The 22,600-nt window shown below is 31.7% G+C and overlaps 1 protein-coding gene across 6 annotated transcripts in view; it reads right to left on the bottom strand.

The window, feature by feature from the left end:
- Positions 1–22,600, bottom strand: part of RNF111 (ring finger protein 111) — an 82,739-nt gene that overhangs the window by 39,024 nt on the left and 21,115 nt on the right. For all 6 annotated transcript variants that reach the window (XR_007951027.1, XM_051980740.1, XM_051980743.1 and 3 more), the window contains exons 2-5: positions 21,576–22,468; positions 5,525–5,651; positions 2,128–2,291; positions 669–860 (exon numbers count right to left, since the gene is read on the bottom strand). Coding sequence is in view for 5 of the 6 variants with exons in the window: in XM_051980740.1 (XP_051836700.1) it covers positions 669–860; positions 2,128–2,291; positions 5,525–5,651; positions 21,576–22,449 (1,357 nt within the window). In the remaining variant the exon portion in view is untranslated. The remainder of the gene's footprint in view (positions 1–668; positions 861–2,127; positions 2,292–5,524; positions 5,652–21,575; positions 22,469–22,600) is intronic.

Genomic DNA, 22,600 nt, shown 5'->3' with positions numbered 1-22,600 from the left:
TTAAAATCTAACATTTCTTTACCCCATCATATCTGAAGGATCCCTTATGGAAAATTTATTTAAACATGTAGACAAAAACTGCACTGAATGGAGTATACAGAAAGCTAATAATCTGTACCGATGGAAGGCAAACCTAACTCAAAGAAATCATAGAATACTTCCAAATCATAACCAGTTACACAATATATATTTCAATATGAAATATCAAATCTTTTCACATTACAGAAACATGTCTGTACTTGAGGATTCTTTAACTTTCTGTTAATGGACCAGAATTTCCCTTTAATCTTTGAGCACACTCTAGAATGTCATATTATTTTCTTAAAGACAGTTAAAAATTATGATTTTATCAATAAAAGAAATGATTAAACACCTACTATGCCAGGAATTTTTATTACATACAAATACAAAAAGTCTGTTGAGCTAATAAAATATTTTAGTCACTAGCTAAAAATATATTCTTTAATGTTAAATCTCTAATAACTTCTAACTACTGTCCAACAAGATTGAAATCTGTACCAATCCAACAAAAGTAGAATACTAACATAAATAAATTTTCTTTCATTTTTTTAAAACAGTCCCAATATTTTCATTAATATCAGTGAATGAATTTTACTGGAAAAAACGAAATAAAGAAACTGAAAAAGAAAAAACTGTATTTAACATACCTCCTGTTGAAGTACCAGCAGTGCTACTGCTGGGAAGAATAGAAGTTTCTGATACTGCAGAGGGCTGGGTACTGGAGACAGCTGAAGTAGCTTCAGAGGCCGGCTCTGAGGTAGACGCATTTGAATTGTTATTGGAAGAACTTACAACCTGGGATTCCACTCTAGCAGAGGTGGTTGGTACTACTGTAGGTTCTATGAAACAGCATAAAATATCAATTTATTATTTCACATTTTTAAAAATTGTTAATTTCTTTTAAAAATATAAGCTAAAAATGTTTTCATAAATTTAGATTCAATAAAATTAGTTATATAAACATGCCATTTTAGAAAATATAAATTTTCTCAAAGTATACATAGACATGGTCAAGAAAAATTCCCTAAAATAAGGCAAGATCAAATGAAATAAAGCAAAGAAAGCAGAACTAAAAAAATTATTTGCATGATGTCAACAAAAATATAAAGAAAAAGAATACAAAAAGATTTCACAACTTCATTTGTAGTGATAATTATTGGTAAAAAAACAATTGACAAATTTCTGAATATGACCAATGTGGTGATTTGTTTTAATCTACTTATTTGCTACAAGGAATCAAGAAGGGTAAAAGATTCAACAGGAAATGGGAATAATATCATAAAAAGAATGTTCATATTAATAATTATCAATAATAAAATATTGCCAGAATAAAAATGTCTCTGAATTCCATTTTATGATAAAATACTAAACAATAAAGGTGGTCACAGTCATTTCATAGTTAATAGGCACAAATATTTCCTGCCTTGTTCCAGCAGGACAATTGAGAGGAGGCAAATGAAACCAAAGTGTAGCTTTCTTCCACGCTCACAAAATGTTACATAATATCAGGAATGAAGAGTTAAGACTATATCTCAGTAGAATATCATCTATGTTTATCTTTATTTTACTATTACTTACTTGATCAGGGGGAAAAAACCCAAATCCAAACCACAATCCCCAGCTCATAAACAAAATATTTATCAAGTTCCTTTGTAATTCTTTAAGATAATTAGAAATGTCCCTACTCTTGAAAACTCCTATACATTTTCCCATTTACTTTTATTTAAATTTCCATATGTTAAAACTCCAGCATTAAAAATAAACCATTTAATTTCATTTTTCTATTTAACTCTTATTTGTGATGTAATGTATTCTTTTCTAAATTATAAACTTCATCTCTACCATGAATTTGATTTTAAGGAACTCTAGCATAAATATTTATTTCTGGAAAAAATATCCCATAAAATAAACTTTCCAAAAATTAGTCCATAATATGGGTACAGTCTATATCTCAAACACAGACACAATCATATACACAGGAAAAATGACACCATTTTTGCATGCTATAAATTTATATGCATAAATTCTTTACTAAAACATTAAGGGAACTTTCAGTTCAAACATAGTTCCTTCATATTTAATAGTTTTAATACTATTGCAACTTACCATCTTCATCTACAGTAAGATCCACAACTTCTGCTGCATTCTGCCTCAAGGGCTGTATAACTGTAGAAATTCTACTACGGTTTCGTGGCTCCTGTGACCTAGTAGTATGAGAATTTGAGCCTTGGCCCCAATGAGATCTGGAGTGTCCAACTGATGAACGAGACCTTTAAAAAATTAAATTTTATTAAGATGAAATTAATGTGATTTACAACTCAAATTGAAAAGACAGTTTGTTCAAGTTCATGTTAGTTTTTTTTTTTTTGTTTTTTTTTTTTTACAAATTCTACCAAGCAAGATCTTCCCACTAGCAGGTGATAAATCTACAATTAAGGGAAATCAGAATTCACTAAAAAGTAAATGTGATGACTGAGTTTATCAGGTATCTACCAATCTACCAATAACTGTTTTATGTGGTAAGTCTTGACTGAAATTTATTCACAATAGATGAATATGGTATGATAATAATGGTATACATACAAAGGATCACAGAAAGAACACCTCTTGTATTTATCATTATAGGTCAGAATGTTGAAAACTAGAGTACTATAAAACAAAATTAGGTTTATCTATGTCTTAGCTTGGAGATGAAAGAACATAAAAAGGAACCAGAACTCCAGGGATCAGAAGATTTAATATTAGACTTAAATATAATGGCCAATTTGTTAGTTCTAGAGCAAACAACTATTCTGAGCTTTAAAGAAGCTTTAAGTTTTGGATAAAACTTCTCATGATATTAGGCTTCTTTACATTTATTATCTAGTCAAAAAAGAATATTAGAAAAAACATCAATTAATTCAGTCAACAAATTTAAATTAAAAAATTAAGTATTCACTATATGATAGGCCAGGCACTAAGGGATTAGGGAAACAATGAAAGGCAAAACCAAAGTCATGGCCCTTAAAGAGTTTACAATCCAATGGAAGAGACAATAGTAAAGAACTAGGTAATTAAAAGACTGTAGATGGAAGGCTCACTGAGAAAGAAAGCAGTGAAGAAATAGGGGAAAGCCTTCTGAGTTATATGGGATTTGAGCTCAACCTTGAAATCAGAGAAAATAAAAGCCACAAAAAGAGACCTCCACTTTATAGAAGTATCTAAGCTAGCCTTCATTCCTCCCTAGGCAGTCTCGGGTTCTTGATGTCCAAACCATATTGTTTCATTCTGGAATTTGCCGCAAAGCCTAGGACCTCTCTACCTTGGAAGATCCAATCATTCCTGTGGCCTTCACAACATGGATAAACTACTGTGAGGCTTGTCTCCATCTTCCATTCATGGAACCTTCATTTTATGTCAGTTTTTTTTGTTTTCTTAATTTCTGTTCTGAATTATTCTGGCTTCTGGACTTCAAAATCATACCCTTGTACGTTTCCTTCCATTCTCTCCATACCACCGCTGAGTTCCCTTTTATATGCTATCTTCCCTTATTAGAACAAAAGTCCCATTGCCTAGCAAAGTAAAAGTACTTGGCCAATAGCAAGTGTTAATAAATGCTTCCTTCCTTCCTTCCAAGGTGTAGGGATAATAAGAATAAAGTCAAGGAAGAAAGAGAATGGATGGCATGTTCCTATTGCAGAATTATAGATAAGACAGTATTTCTGGAACAAAGAAAAATGGAATGGAATAAAGTATAAAAAGCTTGGAAAAGGAAGAGGGAGGGAGAGAGAAAAATGTGCATCTCCAAATCTCATAAAAATGTATGATAAAAATTATTTTTTTCAAATATCTGAGAGAGTAAGATACTTTTTAAAAAAAGCATAAAAAGGAAGAGTCAAGGATGAGCCATAAGTACTGAACAAAGCAGTTTATATTTGACCTCAGATAGTAACAGGATACCATTGGAGTTCACTGAACAGACCTTCACATTGGAAAAATCACTTTAACAGATGAGTGGAAGATAGATTGAAATGGGGACACACAAAGCAGGAAACCAACCAGAGAAGTATAACAAGAGCCCAAGAAAGAGATGATGAAGACCTAAATGAGTGTTGTATCTTTGTTATTGGAGACAACAGGATACACAAGAAAGATGCTACGAAGGTAGAATCAATAGGTCTTGGCAAATGAGTAAGGAGAGTGAGGAGTCAAGGACTCCTAAGTTTTGAGTCTGGGTAACAGACAGGATGGTGGTACCCTCAAAAGTACTAAGAAAGTTGGGTAGGGAAAGAATTTGGAGGGGCAGAAATGACAATTAATTTTCTTTAGTGTATGTTAATTTGAGATGTCTACAGAAAATTCAATTGGAGATGTCCAAACGGCAAGTGATGAGACAGGAATGGAACTCAGAAGACAAGTCCAAGGTTTCATACATACTCTGGGAAACATCTACACAGAGATGATAATTGAATACCAACACAAAGTGGAATATACTATCAGCTATGGTCTCTGCATCAACTGTTTTATTAAGTTAGCAGGATTTTAATTTGTAAGATTTACTTTTCCCTGAAAATGCTAAAATATGTTCTCCCAAAACTTCTCCTTCGTTATAAATTCCAATATAACGTTACTCATATCCCCCAAGTTTTTCATTTCAACATTTCATTTTGTTTACTTCTTCATTGCTGATTATAATCAGATCTAAAACAATGATCTCACTCAGAGATCCCTCTGCCTTTTGATCATTAAATCAAGCCAGAAATTTATTAACTACTCTGTTTTGAGCAGGAAATTACAGCAGATACCTAAATTATTATGCCATTGTTACACACCCCTCCCCATCATTTCCAAATCTTTATATACCTGGTTTCACATGGTTCCTGAACTTCTCATCTATTTTCTCCTTTCCAAAAGATTTGTGATCTCAGATGATAATATTACATATTTCTTTATTCACTCATCTTCACCCAAATGCCTTCCTTACTAGTAGCCCATCTATAAATTATAGAATTTCTCACAGAAATTTTGGAGCTTATTAAGATTTTTGCCCAGGTTAATGATTATTTTCTTTCTTTTCATGAAAAAACAAAAACAAAAAACACCACTCACTGAAATTTATGCCGCCTAAATCAGATAGAACCTTAAAATTTATTAAAACCACTCACAATGAAAAAGAGGGGGGGGAAAAAAAAACCTCACATTAACACTAATAGCCTAAGTGTTCTAGTCTTTACTCTAGTTTTTTTTTCTTCTTTGCAGTACTTCATATAGATTTTCCCATACTTTTTAATAATCCACATTTTGTTATTCTTAATAACAAAAATAATACTTCAAAATCAATGGTACCTTAAAACTATTTTTAAAAAATGTATAAAATTAAGAATCCTTATCATATCAATTTCCCCAATCTATGAACAATTTGTTTATTTATTTATATGTGCCCTGAACACCATAGTTTTATATCCATCAATTTCCATATTGTAAAAATAAGACATATTATTTACATAAGACAGCATTCTCTTACCGGTAGGTTTCACCAACTGTTACAATCTCCACCTCACTATCAGTTGAGGTAACATTAATTTCTTCATTGGCAGTGACCTGCGGAGTGGAGGATGCTTCAATCACCACAACATCCTCATCAATATTTCCTGGAACAAAAATGAAAAGTTTGAAAAAGATGTGCCTGTTCAAAAAGGTACTTTAATTTTAGGCGTTAAAAAAGGGAAAAAAGCTAATTACAAGTTTTTAAAAGAATATATTTAAATAAAAGTTCTGTTTTGCTTTTTAATTGAGAACTTGACACTGAACTACAATTAGGTCAGTCCAATAAAGGAATAAAAAATGTGACATCTTATCCCAAAATAAAACCAAATTTAAAGTTTCAAACTAGTGAAACATTTCCAATAAGTAAAACATTTACAAACAAAGCATGAGTCAAGACTGACAATATTTAAGTTTGATATATGTGAAAAATATAGTATAAGGGAAATATTAATTCTTGTAGCCCAAGAGTCAGTTTTTACCTGTATTGTTATTATATGGGGGCTGTATTTTATTCTCAAATGTACACAAAAATAAAGAGCATTAAGATTCTACTTTCTTGTATGATAATAAAAAGGAACCCATTCTTTATAGTTTTTTAATTAACATAGTTCACTAGATTTCCAAAAGCATTTTGTCTTTCTATATGGGTAAAATAGAAATCCATGAACAAATACTGACCTAGGATCTGATGGAGAAAATAAAACAAGAAGAAAGATTTAAAATAAAAATATATGCCTGCTTTCCCTTATATCAAGTATACCCTTTACAATAAAATGACCTACGAGCGCCAAAGTTCAACATGGAATATTCTTTGTTATTTAAACAAAAATCAAGTCCAAATGTTAACAATTCAGCAATAGACAAATATAAAATTTTAAAACTCTATGTGGCTACAAGAGCACATTCTTGATTATATTTCCTTGCAAATAGGAAAAATTCACACTTATCATAAGATACTTCCAAATACTTAGAAACTATCAGATACTACATAGCAAAATGGGAAGCATTAGACTTGAAGTAAGACATGAATTCAAATCATGCCTTAGAAACTAACTAGTTTTAACTAGACAGAATAGGAATAAATGCAGTTTTCCTTAAAATGATCATTAGCATCTATCTAAAACCACTAGCAAGAATTACACGTTGGAGAAAACTAGAAGCATTCCCAATAACATTGGTGTAAAACAAAGTCGCCCACTATCATATTACTATTCAATATTATATTAGAAATGTTAGCTTTAGTAATAAGAATACGAAATTTGAGGAAATAAAGTACATAATGAGGAAAGCAAATTATCACTCTTTGTTGATGATACAATGGCTTACTTAAGACAATCCTAGAGAATCAACTAAAAAACTACTAAAAAAAAAATTAACTTTTATCAAAATGGCAAGATACAAAATAAATCCACATAAGTCATCAGCATTTCTTTATGTTACCAACAAAGTCCAGTGGTAAGAGATACAAAGATAAATTCCATTTAAAATAACTGAATAATATAAAATATTTGGGAGTTTACCTGCCAAGACAAAGTCAGAAACTATATGACTACCATTGCAAAATATTTTCTACATAAATAAAATCAGGTGTAAACAACTGGAAGAATATCAAGTGCTCATGGATAGGCTGAGCTAATATAATAAAAATGACAATTCTACCTAAATTAATCTATTTATTCAGTACTGTATCAAATTGCCAAGAAATTACTTTACAGAGCTAGAAAAAAATAATAAAAGTTCATCTGAAAGAAGAAAAGGTCAAGAATTTCAAGGGAATTAATGAAAAAAAAAAAAAAAAGCAAATGAAGGTAGCCTAGTTGTACCAGATCTAAAACAATATTGTAAAGCAGAAGTCATCAAAACCATTTGGTTTAGCCAAAAAAGAGTAGTTGATCAGCAGTGAAACAGGCTAAGTTCACAAAACACAATAGTCAAAGACTATAGTAATCTAGTATTTGATAATCTCTAAGACCCTAACTTCTGGGATAAGAATTTACTATCTGACAAAAATTGCTGAGAAAATTAGAAAATAGAATGACAGGAATTAGATATTGATCAACACCTAATACTTGACACAAGACAAGGTCGAAATGGGTTGATGATTTAAGAGAGATATAAGCAAATGGCCAAAGAAGAACTAGAGTAGGAAATGCAAAATAGTTTTGATTATTTTAAGTTAAAAAGTTTTTGTACAAACACAAACAATGCAGAAGGGAAAAAGAAAACTGGGGGAAAAAAACCTCTACATCCAAGGGTTCTGATAAAGGCCTCATTTCTAAAATTATATATAGAAAATTGACTCAAATTTATAAGAATACAAGCCATTTTCCAATTGATAAATGGTCAAGGGATATGAAAAAATTTTCAAATGAAGAAATTAAAACCATTTCTAGTCACATGAAAAAATGCTATTAATCATTACTGAGCAGAGAAATGCAAATTAAGACAATTCTGAGGTACCGCTATACACCTCTCAGATTGGCTAACTTCACAGAAAAAGATGATAAATGAGGGGATGTGGGAAAACTGGTACACTATTTGGAGAGCAATTTGGAACTACACCCAAAGGGCTATCAAACTGTGCATGCCCTTTGATCCAACAGTATCTCAGCTGGGTCCGTATCCAAAAGAGTAATCTCATTAGAGGGAAAAAAACCCACATACGCAAAAATGTTTGTAACTGCTGTTTTTGTAATGGCAAAGAACTGGAAACTGAGTGGATACTCAACAGTTAGGGAATGGCTGAGTAAATTATGGTAAATGAATGTTATGGAATATTATTGTTCTATAAGAAATGATCAGCAGGATGATTCCAGAAAGGCCTGGAGAGACTTACATGAACTGATGCTAAATGAAGTGACTAGAATCAAGAGAACATTGTACATGGCAACAACAAGATTATGTAATGGATGTTGCTCTTTTTAACAATGAGGTGATTCAGGCTAATTTCAATAGAGTTGTAATAGAGAGAGCCATGTGTATCTAGAAAGAGGATCAGGAGAACTGAATGTGGATCACAACAGTTTTTTCACTTTTTTTGTTGTTTGCTTGCTTTTGTTTCTTTTTTGATCTGATTTTTCTTCTGCAGCATGATAAATGTGGAAATATGTATAGAAATATTGTACATGTTTAACATATATTGGATTACTTGTCTAGGGAAGGAGTGAGAGGAGGGAGAAAATTTTGGAACACAAAGTTTTACAAGCGTGAATGATGAAAATTATCTTTGCATGTATTTTGAAAATCAAAAGCTATTATTTAAAAAAACAAACAAACAGAAACTAATTTTGTGACTAAACAAGTTATCCAACCTTCTCAGCCTCAGTTATCTCATCTGTAAAATGGGGAGAGGGTGGAGAATGAGATCCAATAACTTATTTAGGTTAAAATTATTGAGGAAAAAAATTGTCTATAGTATCATCTTGATTTAGTTACTATCCATTTGGACCTCAAAAAATATGAGGAAAGTTAAGGGTTTAATACACTCAAGTCTATGCAATAGCACGTCTGAATCTGGATCTGGAAGTAGAGTTTAAAAAAGAGGTGCTAGGAAGCAAGAGGGCAGAATTTAGAATATTAGATTATATAAATTTTTAATTTTTAAAATTTCTCTTCATATAAAATCAAGTTTTAACAAATTTGTGTAACCTGTTACAGAGGATAGATGGGAAGTACATGCTGATTCTAGGATTCTACAGGTAAAAAAAAAATCAACTTAGGGACAGCTAGGTGGTGCAGTAGATAGAGCAAAAGCCCTGAAGTCAGGAGAACCTGAGTTCAAATCTCAGACACTTAACCCTTCCTGTGTGACCCTGGGCAAGTCACTTAACTCCAACTGCCTCAGGGGGGAAAAAAGTAACTTAAAAATTTCTTACTATAAAATAAAAATAATGAAAAATTCTTCATATTCAATTGTTAATTTAAAAGCAAGAATATAAAAACTACTCAATATATAAAGGATGTTTCTTTTAAAAATATCAGTTACATAGGATAGCTTATTGAACAGGAGTAGTAGAAGAGAAAAAAAGAAAAATAAACAAAAAGATAGAAAAAAATAAAAACTTCAGAAAGAAAAATAAATAAATATTAATGGAGAGACAGAAATGACATACACACACACCCCTACACATATAAAGAGTTCAAAATAAACATGGAAGCAGAAAGTAAGAGTGAAAAACATATATATAGAATACATATTCAACTTATTTAAATGTATAAAAATAAAATTATTGCCAGTTATCAATGTCCTTCAATTAATGAGTATTCCAGCTTAGAATTTTCTTTTCTATAACTGAGAAACAACTTTTCCAATTTTATTTTCAAACTTTAAGGTCAATTGTTAAAAACTTTATTTTCTTGTAGACACTAAAAGTTGATTTTTGAAAGAGTAATTCAAGTTTTAGAAATTTAACAAGACATGAAATTCCTTTGGTTAGGAAAAGTGTTACTACTGCTTATCACACTGTTCTCAAGAAGACAGAATTATTTCACTACAGAATAATTAAAATATCACCACATGGTTTCATTTCATTTTTTTAAAGGATACTAGATTTTTGTGTGTTGTTTGGTTTGGTGGCCCATAAAATAGAATGGCAACTAAGCAGTAGTAGTAAAAAATACATATATAATAAAAAAACAACAGTTTCTCTCAACCCCAACGAGAGAAACTTCAGTTTGAGGAAAAAGTAGTTTGAAACATTGCTTGCAGCCCCTCCAATGAATACCAAAGATATAGAAGGAACAAACATAAGGCATAAGACCATTTTATTTTAAAATTTTTCATTTCCATTTCATTTTTATATTTCATTTTGAAACTCTGAAAACTGTTTAATTAAGCAGGAAAAAATATCCTAAATTCTGGAAGAATCTTTAATGAGTTTCATATGTTGATTAAAAAAGCAGAAAACTATTAGTCTTTTTCTAGATATGGGTAAATGCATGGTGCAATATATGACAGCAGGCTTAGAGTCAGGAAAACCTAAGTTCAAATCCAAACTCAGAAACTTATTAGTTGTGAAAACCCTTAGCAAGTCTCAACCAATTTGCCTTATTTTCTCCATCTATAAAGTAGTAATAAAAATCCCACATTTTTTTGTTTGTTTTTGTTTTTTTCTGAGACAATTGGCATTAAGTGACTTGCGTAGGGCCAGGGTCACACAGGTAGGAAGTATTAAGTGTCTGAGACCACATTTGAACTCAGGTCCTCCTGAATTCCGGGCTGGTGGTCTATCCACTGCGCCACCTAGCTGCTCCCCACCCCCAATTGGTTTAAGGATTAAATGAGATAACACTTTCACAGTATGTGGTAAGCAATAAAAAGTCTATATACATGTAAGTTATTATTATTACCTAAGAATTTTGTGTGTTTAGAACACTTAAATATTTATAAACATTCCAGAAAAATAATCAAAAAATTGCCAAATACCTGATAATGAAAAATAAGAAAGTGACAGTGTTTACAAAGTGGTCAATTTAAAAGACTACTATGCTCTCAACTTTCTGATTAATATTACATTCACAAAAAATATCCTAACTTGAGACTATCATCCTGATTCAGAATGTGGATATTTTCAGGCAAATCATTTCGCAGAGAGAGAAACATGAAAAGAGTTTTCAACTACCTTATCACAAGTACAAATGGTTGTTTAATAACAAAATAAATAATTTTATAATAAAGTATTAACATAAAAACAGTATTTTGTGGTTGCTTGTTCAGTCATTTCAATCTAGTTAAATTCTTCATTACTCCATTTGGGGTTTGCTACTTCATTCTCCAGCTCATTTTAAAATGAGGAAACTGAGGCAAAGAAGGTTAATTATTTAATTTTAAAATCCATTAAGCTAGAATTTTCAAAAATATTAATAATTTCTTTTATATTGACAGCAAATTTTTTTCTTAAAAACACTAAAATCCTAACTATGCATTTAAAAAAGTCCCAGTTTGCTTTTGTCAAAGCAAATACAGCATCTCTGAGCAACAAAGAATTCAAAATTCTAATACTTTAAAATGTAATTTACAAAAATAACACTTCCAATCATCTTTTCAGGGATGTACTTACTGTGGTAAGGTAAAAGTTAAAAACGAATGAATGAATCTACCGACATTCTATTACTTTACTGCCCAAACAACAGTTTATGAAAAGCAACACCTTTAACTTATTCTTAAAATTCAGTGAATTAAATAAGGCTTTAAAAATTCTACAGTTGTATAGAAATACATTTAGAAGAATTGCACATGTTCAATATATATTGGATTACTTGTCATCTTGTGGAGTGAGGGGAAAAATTTGGAACACTAAGGATTGCAAGGGTGAATATTGAAAACTAAGCATATGTTTTGAAAATATAAAGCTTTATATAAAAAATAAATAAAATAAAATAAAAATCCTACAACTTGGTATGGAGAAGTATCTTAATCTTTATGTCCAAATTAAAAACTCAAACTACTAATTATTCCTAACTTGATCTGAAAATAAAAGTAGATCACAAGATGCACAATGGCAGTGTTTAAGATACTTTATAGCCTTTTCTTTTTGGATGTTGCTTTCTGCTACTTCTCTTCAATACAAGTTGAAGATATTAAGACTAAAAGTCCAATAAAGAACTTGTATACAGGAATATCTATACATCAATCAACAAGCATTTAATAAACATCTATTATTTCACAGGCATTATAGAAAACCTGGAAACAATAATACATAGAATCAAACTCCACTTCCAAGGATCTTATATATTAATAGTCTAGATAAATACAAATATAAACATAAAGAGGATGTAAACGAACAAATACCAAACAGTTAAAGCTAGTTTGAGAGTGAAGGCACTAGCAGTTGGGGGAAGTCAAATTTCAATATAGTATGGTATGGCAGATGAGCCATATCACATATGTGATACTTGAGCTATGTATTGAAAGAAGAGAGGGAAACTTTAAGGTGGAGAAGAACCAATGCATTCCAGGACCAATTCAAAAGAATGGACATGCCTGTGCAGAAAAACACAGGATAGTTTTGTTGGATTGCAGAGTGAGGGGATAAATAATATTCAGATAAGTTGGGATCAGATTATGAAGGGCCTTATAGGTTAAACCACAGATTTTCTGAGTGATCAAGATGCAAAAAGAAAGCCACGGGTGTTAATGAGGTCAGAGAATAACATGATCAGAAATGCCAGTAAGGACAATCACTTTAAAACAGTAGTGTGAAGATTGGACTACAATGAGGAAGAACTTGAAGAAGGGAAACCAAATAGAAAACTACTACAATAATTTATGCAGTAAGTAATGACAGTCTAAATAAAAATAGAGACTGTGTCCAATTGAGAAATGCAGTTTTGGCAACAAGAGAACTGTTCGGTTCTGTACACATATATTGTATCTAGGATATACTGCAACTTATTTAACATATATAGGACTGCTTGCCATCTAGGGGAGGGGGTGGAGGGAGGGAGGGGAAAAATCGGAACAGAAGTGAGTGCAAGGGATAATGTTGTAAAAAAATTACCCTGGCATGGATTCTATCAATATAAAGTTATTATAAAATAAAATAAAATACTTAATTTAAAAAAAAAAGAGAGAGAAATGCAGTTTTGTAAAAAGGCCAAAATTCAGCAACTGAGTATCAGATATGTGCAGTGAGAGAGAAAAAAGATTTTGGAGAGTATTATCCCCTTCCACAAAATAAAGAAGATAGAAATGTTACATGGCCAGGAAGAGCTATAGTGATTCCTTCATCAAGCAGAAGTTGCTATCAGAGACAACAGCACAAAAAATACCTTAGAATATTTTCTAAGGCAAGAAACCATTAAACTCAAATCCACATATAAGGGATGAAGGATAAACTCAAGATTCAAGATCACTTCGAAAGTTTATAAAAACACGTTAAAATACCTAATATGAAATTCATAAGGAAAAATGTCAAGTGCTGTCTTTAGCTCATCAAAGAAATTCACTATCCAAAGTACAACATAAGAGAAATAACTTAGCGACACTTCACATAAAAAAAGGCATATACATTATGTTTTGCAATCTTTATACAAACTATAATATTTGGAAAAGTATAATAGAACTGCTCTTTAAAACCCATGACATAAATGTAGTACCTAGATCATGAGAAGTAATACTTTCAGAATTATACAAATAAAATGACTAAAATGTCTATATCCTTTGGACAGGACATCAATTACCAGTCACATGCCCAAGGGAGGTTAAACAATAGTTTTAAAAGGTCTCATATAACCCAAAATTTCCAATAACACTTTTTATAGTAGCAAATAACTTAACAAAGTAGAGACCCAAAGACTGGGGAATGGCTTTACAAGTTGTGATACATACATGTAATGGACTACTACTGCACTATGAGAAACAATGGACATATGAATACCAAAAAGCATGGGAAGACTTATTACTAGGAAAGTGAGAGTCCCATGATAGTCTTAGATCACATGGATGATAATTGCTTTCAGTTCAATTCCGGTAGCCATATTTTAGGAAGTACACTGATAAACAAACCTTCAGAGAAAGATAACCCAGATAGCAAAGTGTCTCAAGATATTATTTTGGAATAAAGTGATAAAATTGGGTTTTATTATGTTTATATCCTAGAGTTTAAAAGTAATGTCACAGTTGTCTTCATTTATTTGAAGAACTGTCATGTAGAAAAAAGATAACACTTCTGTTTGATCTCAGAAAGGAGAAAACTATGAGCAGTAATATAGTCATAAGATTCAAATTCAATATAAAGAAAAACTGCCTAACGATTAGACTTCCAAAAGGTGAAGAGGAGAAGCTAGATTTACTCATGAAAAGTATTCAAGAGGAAGTTAAATGACCACCTGTAATTTTAGTTGTAGAAGAGATTTTTTAAAATCAGGAATGCGTTTGACTAGATAACCTCTGAGGTCCCTTTCAACGCTGAGATTTTCTTAATTTGATTCATTCCAAAGAAGGTGGTCAGGAGGATATAGATTCTAGACAACCAGAAAAATGCAGAAAATTGGGGAATTTTCACACTGAGTTTTAAAGAAGACTAAAGAGAAGTATTAGAATGATAGTGAATAAGAACTAGAAGAGTCCTTAAAGATCATTTAACTTAATCTCACTTTAAAGAAAAAAAGTGAAACTCAAGAGGTCAAGCACCTTGCTGAAACCCTAAGAAGTAGTGAATGGAAAATGCACATAGATGTCTTCTTAAAGGTCTTTCAAAGTGCTTAACTGCTTTAAAAAGTGCTTAACTTAGTTAAGTTGACTGACATGAAAAAGGGAACCAGTGTTTTGCCCCAAAGAACAGCTCTAGGATCAGTGGATTAAAATTACAAGGCAGCAGACTTTAGAACAAGAAAGAAAATTTAAAATTTTCTCAGCTTACCTTTACAACCTTATTTTCATTTTTACATCTTTTCATGCACAAGGGATCCAGTCAAAACTTCTCTTCTTACTTTTCATTACACATAACACTCCATCTTCTACTTTTGTGCATCTGCACTGGCTGTCCTAAGTGCCTAAAGAATGTACTACCTTCTCATCACCCCCATCTAAAAATTCCTAAGATCTTTTAAGATTCAGTTCAAGTACTTCTCTCCCTTACCCCATTTTATTATTTTGCATCTCGTGTGTGTGTGTGTGTGGGGGGGGGGGGGGGGGGGGAGGGGGAGTGTACACATACATGCATCCTTTCCCAAATGGAATTAATTCCTAAAGAGCCTATTTCACTGGTATTTGTTTAGTGAGTACCCAGCACCAATGCTTGGTTATCTTCTATGTGCTTAATACTTGTTAACTGAATCTAGAATCATACTTTCTTCCAGTCTTCTGAAATCCAGTGACACTGGTCTACTTGCTGCTATTCTCACACTATCCTCCAATCTCCTGAAACTAAGCAATTTTATTGTCTTTTTTGCTTGGAATGCTCTCTCCCTTTTTTGTCTTTGGCTCTTAGGTTCCCAGCTTTTCTTCAAGTCCCTGCTAAAGTTCCTCATTCTGCAAGAAGCTTTTCCTAGTTCTCTTTAATTTTAGTACCTTATCTCTGAAATTATTCCCAATTTAATCTGTGCTATCTTGTTTTGTACACATCCACCTTCGTGTTGTCTCTATCATTAGATTTGTGAGGTCCTTGTTAGGAAAGACTGTTTTTTTGCCTTAAAAAAAAGAATTCCTCCATGTTTAGCATTGTACTTGAAATATAGTAGGTATAAAATAAATGCCAATTCTAGTTGACTAAGCCATAAAGGTTAAGAACTGCCGGGCACAATGAGTCATGCTCTGTTCTCAGATTTTGTGTTTTTACACAAAGAAAGATAAGCTAAATTTAATTCTTTCCATAATTTTATCAGTTTTGCCCAGTTGTTTTTACCTCAAATGTTTTTTATTTTTTTTACCCCAGACATCCCAGGTATTAATTATTTTAAAAATCTACTCCAGTTTTTTCATATTAAGAATATATAACAGTCTATCATAGCAAGAGCTAATGAAATTTTATTAATGGGTGTTTTGTGAACTACATGTACTTATCCCAATAATTACATGAAGACTAATAACCACGGTTGTGTCAGATTATTTTGCATAGTGATCAGTATGAGAACAAAACTAACTGAAACCGTTTAGACACTAAAGAGCCTGAAAAGCAAAATGAAAGTATTCATTAAAAATCTGTATTTTTGTCATATAAAATAAATTACTTCCAGTTAAGGAACATTATAGTTTATAGGAATGGCATTCTTTTCTTGAAAATTCATTTTCTTTATTTCTCTTGCCTATATATTACAGATACCCTAGTAACAGCAAATATTCAACATGGATTAATTGTAAAACTTCAAGGCTCCAGTCTTTGGGGAGTAAAATGATTGAACCAAAGAAAGGCTTATGCCTTTCAACATTAAAAGGCTTTTCAGTATGGAATCATTCTAAAATATATTTAAATGCTTCCTTGCCAATGGAACAGAGTTTATAAAATATAAAATTTTTCTTGATGACTCAGGATTATTATTAATATCAATTATAACATGTTATAACAATGATGCTTTTAGGCTTAATGAATACAGGCTAACTGACCCCTTACCAAATGATTCCATAATGCTTTTTTCACTGAGTTCCTGTGTTTTTTCTTAACACTCCATTTCTTCTCTTTTTACATGTCTATCAATGATCACTTATTATGGTTACTATGTGTCTGTCTGAAGAAGCAGCCTTTCTTTTATAATTTACTATTCACTTGGAACCAAATTATTGAAATTTACTAGGTTTGGTTGCAAGGAGCTCACTAAAGAATTAAGCAAATATGTGAATTTATCCCATGACATCCATTTGAGCTGCTTAGAATGTTTTTTTTTTCCCCTACTGAGTTCTGTGTAAATAGGCCTGTGTATTAACAGCTTTATCAATGGATCTTTGATCTCACTGTGTACTATATCCATTGGGCAGAGCAAATGCCACCTCACTTCTGAAGTCACATCCTAGACAAGATTCATCTATTTGTTCCCACATAGATTAACAGATTTATTGAAGTATGATGAACACAATACCTGCATGAGTTCTTTCTGGCTTCATTATTTTTCTCTTCTGTCACAGTAATCTCTGCTCTTTTGAATTTTCTTCTCATATGTTCTTGGTTACTTATGAATTCAAACATGTAGCAACAATTGCACTTTCAAAGAAAGTCAGAAGTTCAGTGATATATGAGGAAATGAACCAATTTTTTAGTGGCACCTTGAAGTGAAAAATCATTTTTGGATAGTTTGCTTCCAAAGAACTGGGTTTTTATATTTAAGTCCTATTCTGTCTAACTCAATGCACAGGTTAATTTTACTGAAGATAAATGAGGTCAGATTGAAAATTCTCATTTGTGGTCATTAGCTATGATAAACAAAACTGTCTACCTAAAACCACAGCTACTAAAATGATTTTAAAAATCCAGTAGAACTGATAAATTGGTGTCTTAAATTTTTTTTCAAAAGTGACTTCAATTCTGCAAGAAAAATTTTTAGAAGATGAAAGCATAATTCTGAGTGACTAGACTTAAGAGAAAACAGTACAAGAAACATGTTTGCTTTATGAAAAGACAAATAGAAAAGAATTAGGTACTTTACCTAAGTGGCAAGGAGCACAGTTCCTCTATAAACTATATATGAAATGTTCAAATCACTCCCTATATAACACTATTCTATAAACAAATTGGTCCCAATAGAATAATTTCTAGGTAATTTTCAAAATTAGGTAAAAGGACAATATACAAAGGTTTTTGCCAAAATACCTAATTTTTGTAACAATTAATATTCTTAAACTTTAAGATGTCTGAAAGCTAAGCTATATCAAGCTGGTCTAGGAAACATAATTGAGACAATTATTTACAAATAATTTACAAGTAATAAATTTACAAATAAACCACAATGGACCTAACAAGCTACTTTACAGACTCATAATGGTAAAAGAAAATCATTTTATCTAATGGAAAAAAATGTTCCCTCTCCATCTAAATTCTAATATTATCTTTCTCTACCATTTGTTTGGCTATCTAATTTACCTAACATTTGATCCTAGCTCAAATGCTACTTCCATCTTTAAGACTCCTTTAATCCCACCATTTGGTAGTTTTTCCCCTCTAGACTTTACTCAATCACAGTACTCTTATCATTCACTTAATTCTATGCTGCTTTTGTATTTTGTTATTTGGGTATGCAATATCTATGGCTACTAACCTGTAAGGTCTATAATGACAGCCATCATATTTTATTCTCTGTATTTTGAAGATCCTAACACAGGAGACTGCACAGAGTAGAAACAAAGAGTGTCTACCAAATTAATCATGCATTGCCTTATAACATTTATTCCACTGATGAAATGCTATTTAAATCTTGTATTACTAGCTTTTCACAGTGGCATCAATTAAAACAGATTTAAAGCTTCTGAAGGGCAACAACTAAATTATTTGTGTCTTTGACTCCTTCAAAATTCTAAATAAATATCTTTTTACTTGAATCTCTATGCAGGTAAAACCAGAATATCCCAAAGGATATTTGTTTTCATTCTGAATCTTAAAATTTGTGTCTCCAGAGATAATGCTTGTCACTTGCAATATATACAGATGAGAAAAAATATTCAGATTACAGGTAGTCAATCCCCTACTTACCAATGGTTTGTGTTCCCAAAGTTAATTTATAAGTTGGCTGTTTGGAACTTAGAATGTATTTTCCCATAGCAACAAAGTTATAAATGGTTGTTAGGTTCCCAGAATACCCACAAACACCTATGTAACCCATAATGTGGCTGGAATACTACGTATCAGCAACTAATAATAACAATACTATTTGAATACTAGAAAAATGTATTACAAAAACTGAACAAAATAATTTATATGTATTTTAAAGACTGATATTCTAACATATACTTAAGCCTCCTTTAGTGAAGTAAGCTTTTCTCTACAAGTTGAGTCATATATCGGGCCTATGTTGGCTAGCTTTCCCCTCCCAATCAATAATAGGTATCTGAACAATACCTTTCAATCAAAATAAAAATAAAAATAAGTCTCTGGACCTATGGATTGATTCATATTCAAAGCATATAAAGATCTTATCTACTACTCTACTTAGTAGTTTGTCAGGCCCAGAGCTTTTGAGATTGAATCCATTCTCTGACCAAATGAGCACAGAGTTTACCTTTAAAAATCAGGTACATCCCTTTCCCAAAGATGGACTAAATAATGCCCCAAGATTCCTTTCAGCTCTAAATTTAAGTGCCTATGATCTTTAGGTTTTTTTTCCCACTTAACATCTCCCTCAATAAAGGGATGGTATATAGTCAGAAAAGCACATATGTGTGTAAATGCTTATCTTCCTAGGCCACTCAGTGTGTTCAAAAAAAGTTTTGATATGAAAATGTTTAAATGATTATATATAAATAATATATATCAGATTGCTTGTTATCTTGGGTTGGGGGAAGGTAAAGAAAAGAGAGAAAAAAAAATTGGAACTCAAAATCTTACAAAACTGAATGTTGAAAACTATCTTTACATGTAACTGGAAAAATAAAATATTCAAATTTTTTTAAATTGGCGGCATTTCAGGGTTTCAGTGTCTTTTGGTTACTCAAGAGACATCACTGAGCATCAATTTATTAATTGCCAGCTAATTTAATTAACAAAATATTATTAATTACTTGGGGGGAAAAACACTTTTGGAAGTAGGAAAAGATGGAACAATAATGGGGCATATCCGAAACCTAAAGAAATTCTACTTCCAGAGTTAGCTGCTTAAGTATAAAAATAGACTAACAGCACTAATGAGGAAAAAAAAGGGAGCTAGGAAGGAAGGTATAAATGTGAAGGGAAAAGTGATAATAAAGGTCCTGTTCAAAGAAATGGGATCATTAAAATCCTACAAAAATCTAGAAGCCCAGATTCTGGACAAAAAGCAAGAATGAGGACTAAATTCAGTGAATGAATATTTGAGAATTAATCATTTCACTGATGAATTCCAGATACAGCTCTACTGTGTATATTGTCTTTAATCACAGTTCAATCATTTACCTAGTATCTTGCAATTCTTATATGGTAATAATAGCAATTAGCATTTATAGCTCTTAAGAGTTTACAATGCTCTTTTTATTTTACATTTGAGGAAATTGAAGCTGATCAATTAAGTTTAATTGCCCAAGGTCACATAGTAGGTATCCCAGGCAAGACTTAAACTCAAAGGCAACATTTAAATTCAGAACCCTGGTACTCTAATACCAATACTCTAGTCCGCTGAACCACCTAGTAGTCTCTTCAACTTTTATTATGTCTTAACATGGTGGAAAAGTCACATAAGCAGCAGCAAGAAAATGTTATAATATTGACTGATATTCACATGGAAATGTACATGGGTTTGTCAGGTTAACAAATTAAAATTAAATTAAGTTTAGGAAGAATAGTTCTTTTACTTATTCAATTTCATTTACATTTTTTGAGTCTGAACCTCTGATAAGACTGGAGATACAAGAGAAAGATATTAAAAAATTATGATTCAATATGGCATAATTTCTCAAGGTCCAAGTTTCACTGTCAAATTGATAATACACTTCTCAAAAGACTTCACAAGAATCTATTCTGGTTAACTTTGATAAATGAAATAAGTTATACAATGCTCTTACACAGATATAAAATTCATCTGAACAAAAACAGAGTGAAAATATATAAATTTTGAAACATATGGAATCTAATTCCTGAAAGTGAACAACAAACAGTACCTGTTTTAGAGGTTTTAGAGTCTGGCTGGGGGAGATTGCTAAAGGAAATGCAAGATTGCCTGAAAACATTTTAAAGTGGCATTTAAGAAAAAAAAAAACTTCATTGTTTTATAACAGATAACATATTTTATGGTCTTGTAATTCAAAATGCACAAAATACCATACAACTTCCATTGTTTTCCTTATTTTATGCAGTCAACAAGCATTTATTAACATAATTAAAAATTCACTCCAAAACTATTTTGTATCAACAAACAATAGAGTAACTAAAACAAGTATAGGAAGATTTATATCAACTAATACAGAATGAAATAAATAAGCAGAACCTATAAAAACAGCATGCACAATAACTATAGCAATGTAAATTAAAATATCACTAAAAAGAAGCCAAATTTTGAGAAATTTTAAAAAATTAACAGTTCTGGCAGTGGGAAAGGACTACAAGTACAGAAATGTCGAATCCATTGTCAAGACAGGTCACTTCATTGCCTTATTTTGTTTTTGCTTCCCCGCTTTTCTGTGTATCAACAAAATGACAGGGATATAAAAACAAAAAAAGTTTTTGTTAAAAAAGTCATTAAAACTAGAAAAATATATACACTCACCTTAAAGTTTAATTTATAATTTGCAAGCACTATGCTTATGTATCAGAGCACTGATTAAAATGCATCTCATGATACTGATTCTCTAATACCTTTAAAACACACTAAAATCTCTTTTTTACAAACACATACACACATACACAGGTAAAATATAACAATTCAACTACTCCAATGTTTTTTACTCACTTGAGTAAACAGAATCTTAAGTTTACCTGAGGGAATGGTTGCACTGTTTTGATGGTTTTCACTGGTTGACACAAATAAGTCTTCCTCTCCTTCAGTGGAAGAACTAGAAGAGGATTCACTACTGAGGTCATTCTCACTAGAACTGCTAGAGCTAGGAAGTAATGCATACTTTCTCCGAACCTCCCGTTTTTTCCTCTGCATTAAAATTCTTTCCTTTTGTTTTTGTGTCCGCTGTGAAGAATTTTTCACAAATCTCTTTCTACATGGAAGTCTTCTTAATGAATTTGTATGAAAACAGGGCCTTTTCATCAATAATCCTGAAACAGATTCTGTCTCAGTCCGAGGCCACTTTTGTGACCGAGAACCATGAGTTCTACTTTTAGCATTCAATATTGTCTGGGAGTGCCTAACAGATACTTCCTTGTCTTCATCAGATGTTACTGTGTCAGAATCTCCAAAATGCAGACTAGATGAAGGGGAAGAAACACAATCACTAAAAGAGGAATCATTATCCTCATCACTTTGTGTTTCTAGGTGTTGCCTCAATCCTAACATTCCTTGGCTTTCTTTAACAACACAGTTTTGGGCATACGAAGGGCCAGCCTGCTGACTCTTGCGTTTTTTCCGTACAACAATGCCTTTTTCTTGGTCTTGTTGGTTACTATTCATGTCTTTCTCTTGTTTTTGAGAATCATCACACAAGTGAGAGAATTCATTCTCTACTTTACTAGCGATCATCTCAACTTCTGCAGGGAAACTTTTGGCTGCCCCGATGGGCTCAGGGTGCAAGAGGATCCCTTTTAGACTCTCCTGTGTCTTTGGTGCATCAGAAGGTACTTCACTCTTCATATCCGCTTTTAAGGTATAAAGTCTGTTACAATCAGGAGTCCATTGAGTCATGGGAAATTATAAGTCAGTCCTAAAAAAAAAAAATCATAAAAGATTTTTAAAATGTGCTTTATTATACTGGAATTATAAAGATGATAAATTCTGCTAAAACATTCTCATGAGAGGATGTCACTATGTTCTAATCTTTTTAATATTTTTATTA

This window comes from Antechinus flavipes, chromosome 2 (genome assembly GCF_016432865.1).
Source record: "Antechinus flavipes isolate AdamAnt ecotype Samford, QLD, Australia chromosome 2, AdamAnt_v2, whole genome shotgun sequence".
In the NCBI taxonomy this organism is placed as follows: domain Eukaryota; kingdom Metazoa; phylum Chordata; class Mammalia; order Dasyuromorphia; family Dasyuridae; genus Antechinus; species Antechinus flavipes.
This window is presented reverse-complemented; position numbering and strand designations above follow the sequence as displayed.